Source organism: Zonotrichia albicollis, chromosome 5 (assembly GCF_047830755.1).
Source record: "Zonotrichia albicollis isolate bZonAlb1 chromosome 5, bZonAlb1.hap1, whole genome shotgun sequence".
NCBI classification, from domain to species: domain Eukaryota; kingdom Metazoa; phylum Chordata; class Aves; order Passeriformes; family Passerellidae; genus Zonotrichia; species Zonotrichia albicollis.
Window position 1 is genome coordinate 5,074,510 of NC_133823.1, and position 13,012 is coordinate 5,087,521.

Here is a 13,012-nt window from a genome sequence, read left to right on the forward strand (position 1 = left end):
AATATGTTTATAGTCACAGGCTGCTGTGGCAAAGTTTACTGCAGGGTTCGGTCATGGCAGGGAGCTGTGCCCAAATGCAAGACCCTGACTGTCCCTTCTGCATTGGGAGGGAGCTCATGAGGGGATGTTTGCACCCTGAGCAGGATGCTTGAGGGGCTGAGGGGTCAGGGTTTGGCATGGGAGGGATGATGGATGCAGGACCACAAAGGAAAACTGGCAGGGCATCCTCCCGCTGAGATGGGGTCCTGGGGGTGCCGCAGGGTGGTTTCCAGTGGGATGGCGCTGTCCCCTTGCTGTTCCCACTCTGTTCCCTCTCTGTCCCCTCGCTGTCCTCGCTCTGTCCCCTCGATGTCCCCTCGCCGTCCCCTCGTTGTCCCCTTTGCTGTCCCCGCAGCCCCGGGACCCGCCGGGCAATCCCTGCGCTCTGCTGCCCTCCGGCGGTGACGGGCGGGAGCGCCGCGCCTCCGGGACTGCACCCCGGGACTGAGTGATCCTGCTGGGACTGCACCCCAATTCTGAGTGATCCTGGTGGGGGCTAAACCCCAGTGCTGAGTGCTCCTCCTGGGACTGTATGCCAATTCTGAGTGATCTTCCTGGGGGTTAAATCCCAGTTCTGAGTGATCCTGCTGGGACTGCACCCCAATTCTGCGTGATTCTGGTGGGGGTTAAACCCGGTACTGAGTGATCCTGATGGGACTGGACCCCGGTTCTGAGTGGTCCTGCTGGGGGTTAAACCGCAGTGCTGAGTGCTCCTCCTGGGACTGTGCCCCAGTTCTGAGTGATCTTCCTGGGGGTTAAACCCCAGTTCTAAGTGTTCTTGCTGGGGCTGCACTTCAGTTCTGAGTGCTTCTCCTGGGGCTGCACCTCAGTTCTGAGTGACTCCTCCTGGGGACTAAATCCCAGTGCTGCGAGACCCTCCCGGGGGCTGCCTCCTCCCAGAGTGTGCCTGAACTCCATCTATCATCATCTCGCCTGGACCCCCTCCATCATCTCGCCTGGACCCCCTCCTTCATCTCTCCTCTCCCCTCCTGCTCTGCTGCCGCTTTCACTCTGCCCGGGGCTCGCCTCGTCCTGCAAAGCCGCGCTGCCTCCTCCTCCTCCTCCTCCTCCTCTCCTCCTCCTCCTCCTCCCCGGCGGCACCTGACGCGCGGGGCTCCCGCCCGCCCCCGGCCCGTCCGGCCCCTCCCGCCGCTGTCGGTCGGAGCGCGGAGCCGCGGAGCCACCGGGCGCTGCCGGCCGTGCCCAGCGCAGCCCCCGGAGCATGCCAGGGCGGCGGGGGGGCTCTGACCGCGCTGCCCCCCCGGGGCTGAGCGCCGGGGACAGCGGGGACAGCGGGGGGCAGCGCGGGCGGACGGCGTGAAGCGGGCGGGGGGCAGCGCGTCCTGCCCTCCCTCCCTTTTTCTCTCTTTCTCTCCATCCCTCCATCCCTGTCTCCTCCACCCCGGCCGGGGGAGCGAGGTGCGGAGCGCGTCTTGGCGGGGGCTGCCAGCCGGGGATGATGCTGGGGGAGCTGCGCCTCGGCACCGCTTTCTCCTCGCCCTCAATGGAGCCCGCACTTTCTCTACAATGACTTTCCCCGAGCTGAGCAATGGCAGCTTGAGTGAGAACCGGACGGGACAAGGCGGCCAGAGCGCTGCCAACCGGTCCTGGGGGCTGCAAGGGGAGGAGACGCCCGAGGGCAACGGCACCACGCTGACTTTCGCCTTGGACGTGCAGGCGGTGGGAGTCGGGGTGTTCCTGGCCGTCTTCATCCTCTCGGCCATCGTGGGGAACATCCTGGTCATCCTCTCGGTGGCTTGCAACCGGCACCTGCAGACTGTCACCAACTACTTCATCGTCAACCTGGCCATCGCCGACCTGCTGCTGAGCACCACCGTGCTGCCCTTCTCGGCCACCCTGGAGGTGTTGGGCTTCTGGGTGTTCGGGCGCATCTTCTGCAACATCTGGGCAGCGGTGGACGTGCTCTGCTGCTCTGCCTCCATCATGAGCCTGTGCATCATCTCCGTGGACAGGTACATCGGTGTCAAGTACTCCCTCAAGTACCCCACCATCATGACGGAGAGGAAGGCGGGAGTCATCCTCGTGGTGGTCTGGCTCTCCTCCATGGTCATCTCCATCGGGCCGCTGCTGGGCTGGAAGGAGCCGCCGCCGCCGGACGAGAGCATCTGCAGCATCACGGAGGAGCCGGGCTATGCCCTCTTCTCCTCCCTCTTCTCCTTCTACCTGCCCCTCATGGTCATCCTGGTGATGTACTTCAGGATTTACGTGGTGGCCAGGCGGACCACCCGGAGCCTGGAGGCCGGGGTCAAGAAGGAGAGGAACAAGTCCATGGAGGTGGTGCTGCGCATCCACTGCCGCAGCGTGCTGGAGGAGCCCCTCTCCAGCACCCGCAGCAAGGGACACAACTTCAGGAGCTCCCTCTCCGTGCGGCTCCTCAAGTTCTCCCGGGAGAAAAAAGCAGCCAAGACTCTCGCCATCGTCGTGGGTGTCTTCATCCTCTGCTGGTTCCCCTTCTTCTTCATCCTGCCCTTTGGTAAGTGACCCCATCCCATGCCTGGGGCTGAGCCCCTGGGGACCTGCTCCTTGGGACAAACTTTTCAGGACACAACTCATGCATAGAAATGAGGGAGAGGTGACTGATAGGTGAATAAACCAGCAATGAATTAATTCAATTAATTAACACTTATTCAATATTTATTAAGCAAAGTCATATAATCAATCAGAGTAGATAGGAAATGAATAAAATAGCAGCTATAAATAATAATTGCTTTCATTAATTCATTCTGCGTTCAGCATTTTAACTAACAAAGTTTAGGCTAAGGAGGAAGCAGCTCTGTTTCATACAGGCTGTTTCTATGTTGTCTCCAACAACAATGTTGCTGTCTCCTCATTCTCCCAGTTTGGGAACTGCACCTGGATGTGCCCCTGTGGGCCCAGGGCTCCCACCTCTGTTGGAGATGAGTGAGGTTTTTTCCCTCCAAGGACTGTGTCAGAGCCTGAAGCACAAATCCTGGCTTTCCCGGGTTGCTGTTGTTGTGCAGGGACCTGGAGCAGGACCGAGTGTTGTCCATAAGGGTGGTGGGTGAGGATCCCATGAGGTTTTCCAGGTCTGATCCACCACCCCCAGGAGCTGTGGCCCTGCTGCAGCACCCGTGTGCTCATTTAGGGCCGTCTCTCGTGTTGGGCGCTGAAGTTTTGGCAAGTTGGTTGTGAGAAGGATGCTCCCCCCTGCGTGCAGGGGAGGCTGAGCAGGCACAGAGCCCACCAGGGATGTGTGTGAACGTCCCCTTCCAGCACCAGGGACCCAGGATGTGCAGGGAACCCAGTGCTCCTCATCCTGACAGCAGGCACCCAGCTCAGGGCACCCCATTAACCCTCTGGAATGCTGCAGCTGAACCTGGAGCTGGGAAAAAACGAGATTGAAATAATTCCTGAGCATCAGCAGCAGCCTTTGCACAGAGCTCAGCAAAGCTGGGAGGTCTGTCATTCCATCTGCCAGCTGGGAGCCACGTGTCCCACAGCCCATGGGGGACTTGTGTCCCACCAAGCCTGCGGCCAGAGGAGCATTCAGCACAGCTGGGGCTGCTCCACTTTTTTCTCAGGGTTTTTCAGATCCTCTTGCTCGGGGCTGCCTCTCCAGTCGGTGGGAACAGCAATTGTGACTGCAGGACAGATTTTGCCCTGCTGAGGTTTCTGAGCTCCCTCCAGCACTGGGGATGTTTCCCTGGGCTGTGTCCCCAGGCACAGCTGGAGCCCAGGGCTGTGGGACACCCTCCAGTGGGATAATCCCCTGGGATCCATGGTGCCTGGAGAGCTGAGGGGTCCCTGGAGTGCTGGAGCAGGGCTGTGCCGGGCTGCTCTCACCATGCTGCTGTCTGGTGCCTCTGCTCCAGTGTCTCCTGTGGGTGAGGGTGGTGTCTGGGGGTTTGGATCAGCTCTCCTCAGGGGTGAAATCATTGCTGTGAGAATTTTCACCCAGTGGGAGCGTTGCAGTTGATGGTATAACTCAGGCAGGGAGCAGTAAGGCTGCACTGAACTCCTCTCCCTGCAAGACCAGGGATGAATTATCCCATTTGGCCGTGCCTCAGTTTCCCTTTCAGTGATCAGGGGTAGTGGGGGGAATGGAGGGGAGGTGGTGCAACCTGCAAATAAAGAGTTTGGAAATTGTGGGGCTCAGGGAGATGCCAGTCCTTGAAGGCTGAGCCCTCTGAGCAGCCGCATTCTGATGTTCCCTTCCTTGGCCAACCAGGGCAGGAACCAGCTCCAAACCTCATTTGCACCTTTGCACCTTAAAATCACAAAATCATGGAATGATTTTGGATGGAGGGGACTTTAAAGATTGTTTAGACCCAACCACCTGACAACATTCCAGCTAATGAAGCTGGAAATCAGGATCCTGTTCCTCTTCAGTTACTCCCAGCACTTTGAAACAGAGAAGGAACGTCAGGCAAATACTTTTCAGTAGGAAAATTTAATTTTATTTAGTTTTACCATATCTGTTCTGCCTTGAGACCCTGGTGCCAGCTTCTCTGCTGATGTAAATCAGACAAGTCAAAGGAGGCACACTGATTTCCGCCAGCTAAAAATCCAAACTTCATTTTTGAGGTGCCTCCCACGAACAAATTTACTTCCTCCCAGCACACAACTGGCCAAGTCCTTTATAAACACAGCTTTGATCTTTACTTCCTGCCATATTATATGTATAATATAAACACGGCAAAAGTTAATTTATTTTATGACTACAAAATATGCTGCCTCTGATTTCCCCTCCCTCCCCTTTATTAATGGCAATTTCCTATTCAAATCTGAGAATCGTCCAATGCTGTCAAGAAGGGAACAGAAACTTCTGATCTTGGATTTTGCAGCTCAGGGACAGGTCTGGAACTTGCAGAAATCAGGAAATTTCACTGTAAATCCACAAGCTGAAACATGCTGCAGCCAACTCTGCTAAAGAAGGTTATAAGTGGTAAAGTAGAATGGGTTTTATTTATTTCATGAGACAAAATTAGGTGAAAGAATTCGGGAGCAACAGAAAATTTTATTGATGCGCACCTTAAATGAAAGTAAAACTCCCATGAAAAACAAAATAACTTTCAATTGAAGAGCAGTGTATTGTTTCATCTCCAGAGTAAATTGGAATTTATTAAAATTCAGAGACATTTCAAATTGAGCCTTCAAATCACACCAAAGTGAAATGAACAAGTGATCTCTTTTCTTCTGAAAATATCCAAATGTTTTGACTTCTTTTTTTCTCTCTTTGACATGAATTTGCAGGAAGTCATCATTGAGTCACACTGTTCACTGAGGTCTGATTAAAATTTTTAGTAAAATTAAATTTTTCAAGTGACAAAAGACTTTCAGCTCCACTTTAAAGTCCTTCAGCGCTCAGAAACTTCCGCGTCTCTGAGTCTGCACACATCCCTGCCACTCTGCAGAGTAACTCCCACATTTGTTGCACGGGGGTAATATTCATCACATTGGTGCTGAAAAACTGAAATAACCAAAATTTTCAAATACTGTGTGTGCCAAATGCTGTCAGCCATTCCTCCATGCTCAAATAATCGACAGTGATTTTCTTTAAATCAGCTCAAACTCCCTGACACCACCACAGTCTGTTTATCAGCTGAGTGATTTAACTCCCTCTTGGATGTGTGATCCCAGTCCCTGAGCAGGGGGTGTTATCACCAGCAGTTTAAATACAATTAACAGCTTCTGTGGCTAATGAGGATCTTTAGCAGCGGGTTGTTCAAGCCAAGATGAAATCCTGGTTTGTGGTTTGTGTTTGGGTCCTGTCTGTGGAGAGCAGTGGAGCTCTCCTGGGCTGCTGGGAGGTGATTCTGGGGTTTGTGGCAGGGTTCCTGCTCCCTGAGCAAGCACCTGCTGAGAGAATTCAGCTGGAGATTTCTCAGAGATGTGGGGCCAGGAGTTTAAGGCTGGTTTGTAGCCTAGAGTTCATCTCCCTTTGGTTGTGTCAAGCCATGGAGATGCTCCAAGGGCTGGGGCTCTGCTCTGGAGCGGGGATGGGAGAGCTGGGAGTGCTCCCATGGAGAGGAGAAGGCTCCAGGGAGAGATCAATGCCTAAAGGAGGCTCATAAAGGAAGCAGAAAAACTTGTTGTATTGGCAAAAAATGATCGGACAAGGGGCAGTGGCTTTAAACTGACAGAGGGCAGGGTTGGATGGGAGATTGGAAAGAAATTCCTCCCTGTGGGGACGGTGAGGTCCTGGCACAGGGTGCTCAGAGAAGCTGTGGCTGCCCCTGGATCCCTGGAAGTGTCTAAAGCCAGGTTGGAGCAACCTGGGACAGTGAGATTTGGGTGGTGCTGCTGGTCCTTTCCAACCCAAAACTTTTGGTGGTGATTCTATGACTACAAAAACATCCAGGCACAACTACTGAGCTGAGGGTGTCTGCACTGCAGGTATTTGCAGAAAAGTGGGATATATCCTAGTCTGGATTTTTTACTCAATGATCTCTGAGGGCTTCTTCAACTTTAACAATTCTGTGGCTCTGTAGAGGCTTCACTGGCTCTTCTGCTGATGGAAAATCCTGTTAAATTTAGGTGCTGGGTTTGTCCTTGCACGGGTGGTCAGGGAAGCAGAACCCCCTATAGGTAGATAGTCACCTGCTTTCTGATCCAGGAGGATGTAAGTAAGAGTGGGAGGAGGGATGGAAGTCTGATTCCCATCACTCTTCAGCTGGGGAGCACCTGAATCTCAATGTGAGTTCTCAGACAGGACCATCCCTGCAGTGGAGGCCAAGACCTTCTTCATCAGCACCTCCATTAGGAGGATCTAGGAGGAAACAGCCATCTCTTGGGATCAAGGATGACCTAGCTGGTGCCCAGGATGGTGATTTAGGTACCTCAGTGCCTGTGGTTTTTAAGCATGGTCTGGGCTCCCATGTTTGTTATTCTTTAGATTTGGTCAGAAATCAAGACTGGTGTGAGAAAGAAAGACAGAGTGAGAAATGAGGAAACTCCTTAGTTAGTACCACACAAGGGTGCCACACAAAGGTGAAGGCCACAACCCAAGGGTAAAGGTCACAACCCAAGGGTGAAGGCCACACAAGGGTGAAGGCCACACAAGGGTGAAGGCCACAACCCAAGTGTGAAGGCCACACAAAGGTGAAGGCCACAACCCAAGGGTAAAGGTCACAACCCAAGGGTGAAGGCCACAACCCAAGGGTGAAGGCCACACAAGGGTGAAGGCCACACAAGGGTGAAGGCCACAACCCAAGGGTGAAGGCCACAACCCAAGGCTTCCTTTGCCATGTCCATCCCCAGTCAGCAGGTTACCCAGAAAAGGAAAGCCTGAAGAGATCCCTGAGCATGGATAAAACCCCCCAGACTGACAGTCCAACCTTTGCCTTGGGTGGGTGACTCACTGGGTTTGCAGTGGAAGCTGCTGCTCATTCCCAGGTACGATGCAGAACAGTGAGCTGGCTTTTCCATCTGCACCCTGAAGGAAAAGCAGCTGCTGTGCCAGCCAGGCTCTGAAAGGTCTCCTTCAAGCCAAAATATAAATATATTTTGAGTTGCTGTTTGACACAAGGCAGGAGCCCTTTCACAAAGCACTTTGCAGTGCTCAGCTTCAGGAAGTGCCACTTGTAAAATAAATTATGGGGAAAACACTGAAAAGGATGTTTGATGTGAGACCATGTTCTGGTAGAAATTGAGAATATAATTCTACTCTGATAAAAGAGCACTTAGCATTGTTTTTTAGTAGAAAAAGGGTTTATGTTATCACTCTGTGCCTGTGACGAACTCACCACCTGATGAACTCTTTTGTGATAGAATCACAGAATGGTTTGGGACTGAAAGTTCATCTCATTCCACCCCCTGCCATGGGCAGGGACACCTTCCACCAAAGCAGGTGGCTCCAAGCCCCATCCCCTCTCCTGACCTGGTGACTCTGCTCTACATGGAGCCCATCATCAACCCCAGTCACATTTCAAAAAGTGCTAAAAGTGCTCTAGTATCCCAAGTTCTTATAAAAATGGAGAGATGGATAAAGGATTGAAAACTCCTGTACTCTCCCTCACAGAAGGAAGGTTCAGAACGAGCTCAGCACCTGATTAGACATCAGAAAATACTAAAAATCTACAAGACACAATCCCAGAAAAAAACCAAAACTTCTGTAGTGTTGTTGTGCACAGGAGGACGTCATAAAAAAAAACTTATTTGAAAGCAGAAGGATAAAAGTACAATTAATTACTTTGATTGTCTGGGCCATTCCTTGTATCTCCTGAAATTTTCTGAGTTATGGTGGAAGTGGCAGAAGTGATGTAGAGAAAGGAGTGCAAATTGCTCTGGAATAATTATCTATGGCCCAGAGCATCAGATCAAAGTGGAACAAGAGCAGTTGGGGTGAGCCATGCCATCTGCCACATGTCCCCCGTTGGTCCTGGTTCACAGGAACCAAACATTGATTAAAAACACCAGCAAAGACTCTGCTGGTGTCAAAAGCTGCTGGGACCAAGCTCTGGCGGATTTATTGAACATCATCCAGGAAAGAGGCACCACAGGATGTTCCCATCAAATGGGCTCATGCAAAATTACCATAAATTCATTAAATGATAGGGGATGGATGGAGGGATGGATGGATGGATGATGGATGGATGGATGGATCGATGGATGATAGATGGATGGATGATGGATGGATGGATGGATGGATGGATGGATGGATGGATGGATGGACGGATAGATGGATGGATGGATGGATAATGGATGGATGGATGGATGGATGGATGATGGATAGATGGATGGATGGATGGATGGATGGATGGATGGATGATGGATGGATGGATGGATGGATGGATGGATGGATGGATGGATGGATCTTCCAGCCCATCTCCCTTTCTCAGCCCCAAACCATTCCTGAACCATTTCAAGATTATTAAACCATTAAAATGAGGGGAAATCCATTGTTTTCCTTGACAAATTTTGCTTTTGCTTCAGCAGCCCTCAGATGTGATTTCTGCTTCTCTTTTTCCCACACAATAACATCAGGGCTGTGCAGCAGCCTGCCAGAGTGTCATTCCTGGGGCATGACAGCAGGGATGTGCAGTGGGAAAGGCTCAGGGACCTGTGGGGATGTGCAGCCCTCTGGGGGAACAGTGGATCCACCTGCAGGGATTGTGTCTGTCTGGAGAAACTCTGTGGAAAAACAACCTGGGAGCCGGGTTTCCCTCCAGGGAAAACACATTTCCATCCTGCAGGAGGGGCACAGGAGACAATTCCAAGTAGGCACATGGATAACAAGCCTATGAGTAAATCATGCAGCCAAAGCATTAGACAGTGCTGATTCCCTCCATGTGCCTGAGTGCAGAAGACACCAAGGTGCAGAAAAACAGGGAAACATTCCATGTTTGTTTGGAAATAATCAGCCAAAACCAATTATTTGGAGCCCAAGTGTTTCCTACCTGTGTGGGATGCCAGGGGCTCAGTTTTTGCTGTTATAACAGATGCCTTATTCTGGACCTCAGTTAATGATTTGGACACCCAAATTTGAACATCTGCTCTGCTTCTGCCTGGCCAAAGCAATGCAGTGACTGGGAGTAGGACCCAGATATTCCATGACTTGTGTAAGGGATTATTCTGCTTCCAGTCCACCCCCTCCACCACCAAATAAAACTATTTAAAGCCAAATGTCCATTTTTATACAGCAGAGTCCTGACGCATCTCGAGGCAGTTGCTATAAGGAGTATACCACAAACAGGGAAAAAATAGACTGAAACTGCTGGGATTCAGTGAGCAAAATGTTACAAAATCTCTCAACAGGAGTTTTGGAACCAATACCAGAATAAACCACATAACCGTAAACTCATCTATATTAAGCTGGGTTTGATGGCTTTATTATATTTGGCAAAACAAGTGTATTTCCTTGGGAAAGCAACCTGAATTGTCTTCTGATGGATCAATAGGAGTTTTACCTGCTGTGATTAACTATGCTGTATTCTAGGTAGGGCTGATAGCACCTTTTAATATTATGGGATCCTTCTGGGATAAAGTCCCAGTTTCTGGTGTCAAACATTGTCTATCAGGTGAAATTTTCCATTCTATGTCTCTATAACAAGCTGGGGTTGTTCTGCTCAATGTGAGACAACATGAGATGGACAAAGCTGTGAAAGATGACAGGTAAAACACAGAGTTTGGTTCTTGGGATCTCTATCCTTGCAGGTACAAGGCAGGAGATTTATTTCCATCATTCTTTATGGGATAACTTGGTGTATTGACTCTATGATTGTAATGAATCAGATTTGTTCACTGATTAGGATTTTTTCACTGATATTTAGGAAGAATTCCTTCATGGGAAGGATTGTCAAACACCAACAAAGGCTGCCTGGGCAGTGGTGGAATCCCCACCCCTGGAGGGATTTAAAATCCATGTGGATGTGGCACTTGGGATGGCTGGATTTTGTGATTTTTGGGGGCTTTTCCAACCTGAATGTCTCTGTGATTCCCTGATTCCACTTTTGCCTGCCTTGTGCTCTCTGGTTTGGTGCTCTGTGAAGCTGTCACATGGAAACAGAAGGCTGCACTTCTCCCTGCACCATAATTTATGGGTGAGGTCAGCCCAGGGATGGATTAACTGGAGTGGCTGGAACAGGAGATGGTTTTTAGCTGCTCCTAATGAATAGCCTTCCTCCAGGAGGGCTCGTGGCTGATGCCTTTGGAGCCAAGCCCAAGAACCACCAGATCTGGTGGCAGAGAACCAACTGCCAGCTTGATCAAGAGAGGGCATTTCCTCCTCCTGGGCAGCTTCCAACCCGAGGCAATTCACATAGCTCAGTCATTAAGGCCCCTGAAATGCATCTTTTATTCTTGCCCCTTCCAGTAGCTGGAAAAATGAAAAAGAAAAAGAAAAAGAAAAAGAAAAAGAAAAAGAAAAAGAAAAAGAAAAAGAAAAAGAAAAAGAAAAAGAAAAAGAAAAAGAAAAAGAAAAAGAAGGGAAGGGAAGGGAAGGGAAGGGAAGGGAAGGGAAGGGAAGGGAAGGGAAGGGAAGGCAAGGCAAGGCAAGGCAAGGCAAGGCAAGGCAAGGCAAGGCAAGGCAAGGCAAGGCAAGGCAAGGCAAGGCAAGGCAAGGGGGGAAAAGGGAAAAAAAATAAAAAGAAACATTAACAAGGGAGAAATTTGCTGGGAGAAAGCCCTGCACTGGACAAGTCCATGCCACCTTTCCTGTTGTTCACAGTAAGTGCATTGATGGCATTCAGTTAAGGCAGATCAACAGGACTGGCCCCAGACCCACACAGCTCTTTGCAACACAAATCTGCCCCCGAAGTGTGCCTGGAGCTGTAGGAACATGGGATTGTTGGTGCCACTTGGTTTCAGGATCTGGAGTCAAGCTTGCTCCTCTTGTGTCCACGAGTTTGTTTATCTGTCATGGTTTATGGGATCCGTATTTCCTGCAGTGAGTCAGAGGCTGGAGCAAATCACAGGGGTTTCCCTGCCTGATAAACTGAATTAAAGAACTCCTGGCTGTATTACCCTGCAAGGCTCTTGAAGTGCAGGGCTGCAAGTGCTGAGAAACCCAAGAAAAAGGCTGCAAACCTTCCAAAAAAATGTCCATGATGGGAAAAAGAACCAGCCATAAGGCAGCCCTGCAAGAGATCTCCAATTAAAGGCTCAATTCTGCAAACACTGAGCAGGGAACAGCCCCCACTGCACAAGAATGTGGCCCCAGACTTTGTTGGAAGGGCTGTGCCAGAGCTCAGTCCAGGAGACAGGGCAAGACCTTGGTGGAAGCATTGAGGTGGGGAAAAGATAAAAAATAAACTTGTTTGGAATTGGAGACAATCATATCCTAAGCCTAAAACTGATGGTTTGTAGCACAGAGTCAGTGAGGAATGGGGGGTTCTTTGTGCCAGAGGCAAGAGGGGCAGCAGGACAGGAAAGGGACAGGAGTGTCCCCTGCAGCAGGAGCCAGGCACTGCTGAGGGGAGGATGTCACCAGCACAGTGGGCTTGTGCCACCTCTCATCCCTGGCTGTTTTCCAGCTCGAGTTTCCTCAGAGCAGCTCCACAAATCACTGAGAAACAGCTCATGAGTAATGACAGGGATCGTGGAGGGCACTGACCCCAAAATCATCCAGGGACTCAGTTTTGAGCAGAAGAAGCTGGAAATGGTGATGTTTCCTGCCTTCTCACCTGAGTGCCCAGCAGGAGACCTGACACCTGTATCCCTCCCCAGAAAGGCAATTTGGAAGGGCATTTGGAGGGGCACACAGAAAACACAGCAGGGGTGGCACCATCAGCTGCCCCTCGTCCTGGTCTGAGAGCAGAGGACTTGGGTTCAGAGCAGCTTCCAGCTTCCGATCCTCAGCCTTTGCAGCCAAGTTCTCTCACAGACACTTTCCAAACTGCACCAGAAAAGGTGTTCAGCCATGGGTTCTTTCTGTTCCCAGGGTTCCTTCCATAGGAATTATCTGGAAAGCTGTGAGGATGCAGTGTGGAGTCCAGCTGGCAGCCAGCCATGGACTTGTGGGGATTTGGGGAAATAAAGCAGAGTGGCTTTACATCTCAGGGTTTGTTTTCTGTGTGTTCCTCACTCAGAGATTATCATAGAATCACAGAATGGTTTGGGCTGAATCCCAAATACCATCCAATTCCACCTCCTGCCATGGGCAGGGACACCTTCCACCATCCCAGGTTGCTCCAAGCCCTGTCCAACCTGGCCTTGGACACTGCCAGGGATCCAGGGGCAGCCACAGCTGCTCTGGGCACCCTGTGCCAGGCCTCAGCACCTTCTCAGCAATGAGAAAGAGAAAGAAGGAGAAAAATGCAGGATTTTCCAAATATTTCATCTCTTCCTTTCTTCTGCCTTGCAAAAAAAAAATTTTGATTATTTGGGATTAAATCATGCCGTGCTTCACTTCCAGTGAGACCACACAGTTGCAGCACTCCTGGGCTCTTTGCAGACTGATGTTTCTGAGATCCCTCATGATGCACCAGCCCATCAGTCAGGAGCTTCAGCCTCTTCTGTGTCAGGGGCTGTTCAAACAGTGGTGGTATTTCTA

General features: G+C 50.8%; 1 protein-coding gene across 1 annotated transcript in view; it reads left to right on the forward strand.

Moving 5' to 3' along the window:
* Nucleotides 1–920: 920 nt before the first annotated feature.
* ADRA1D (adrenoceptor alpha 1D) overlaps nt 921–13,012 on the forward strand; it is a 46,788-nt gene continuing 34,696 nt past the window's right edge. The window contains exon 1 of the mRNA XM_005494986.4: nt 921–2,533. Within this exon, the coding sequence (XP_005495043.1) occupies nt 1,567–2,533 (967 nt within the window). The 5' untranslated portion in view covers nt 921–1,566. The remainder of the gene's footprint in view (nt 2,534–13,012) is intronic.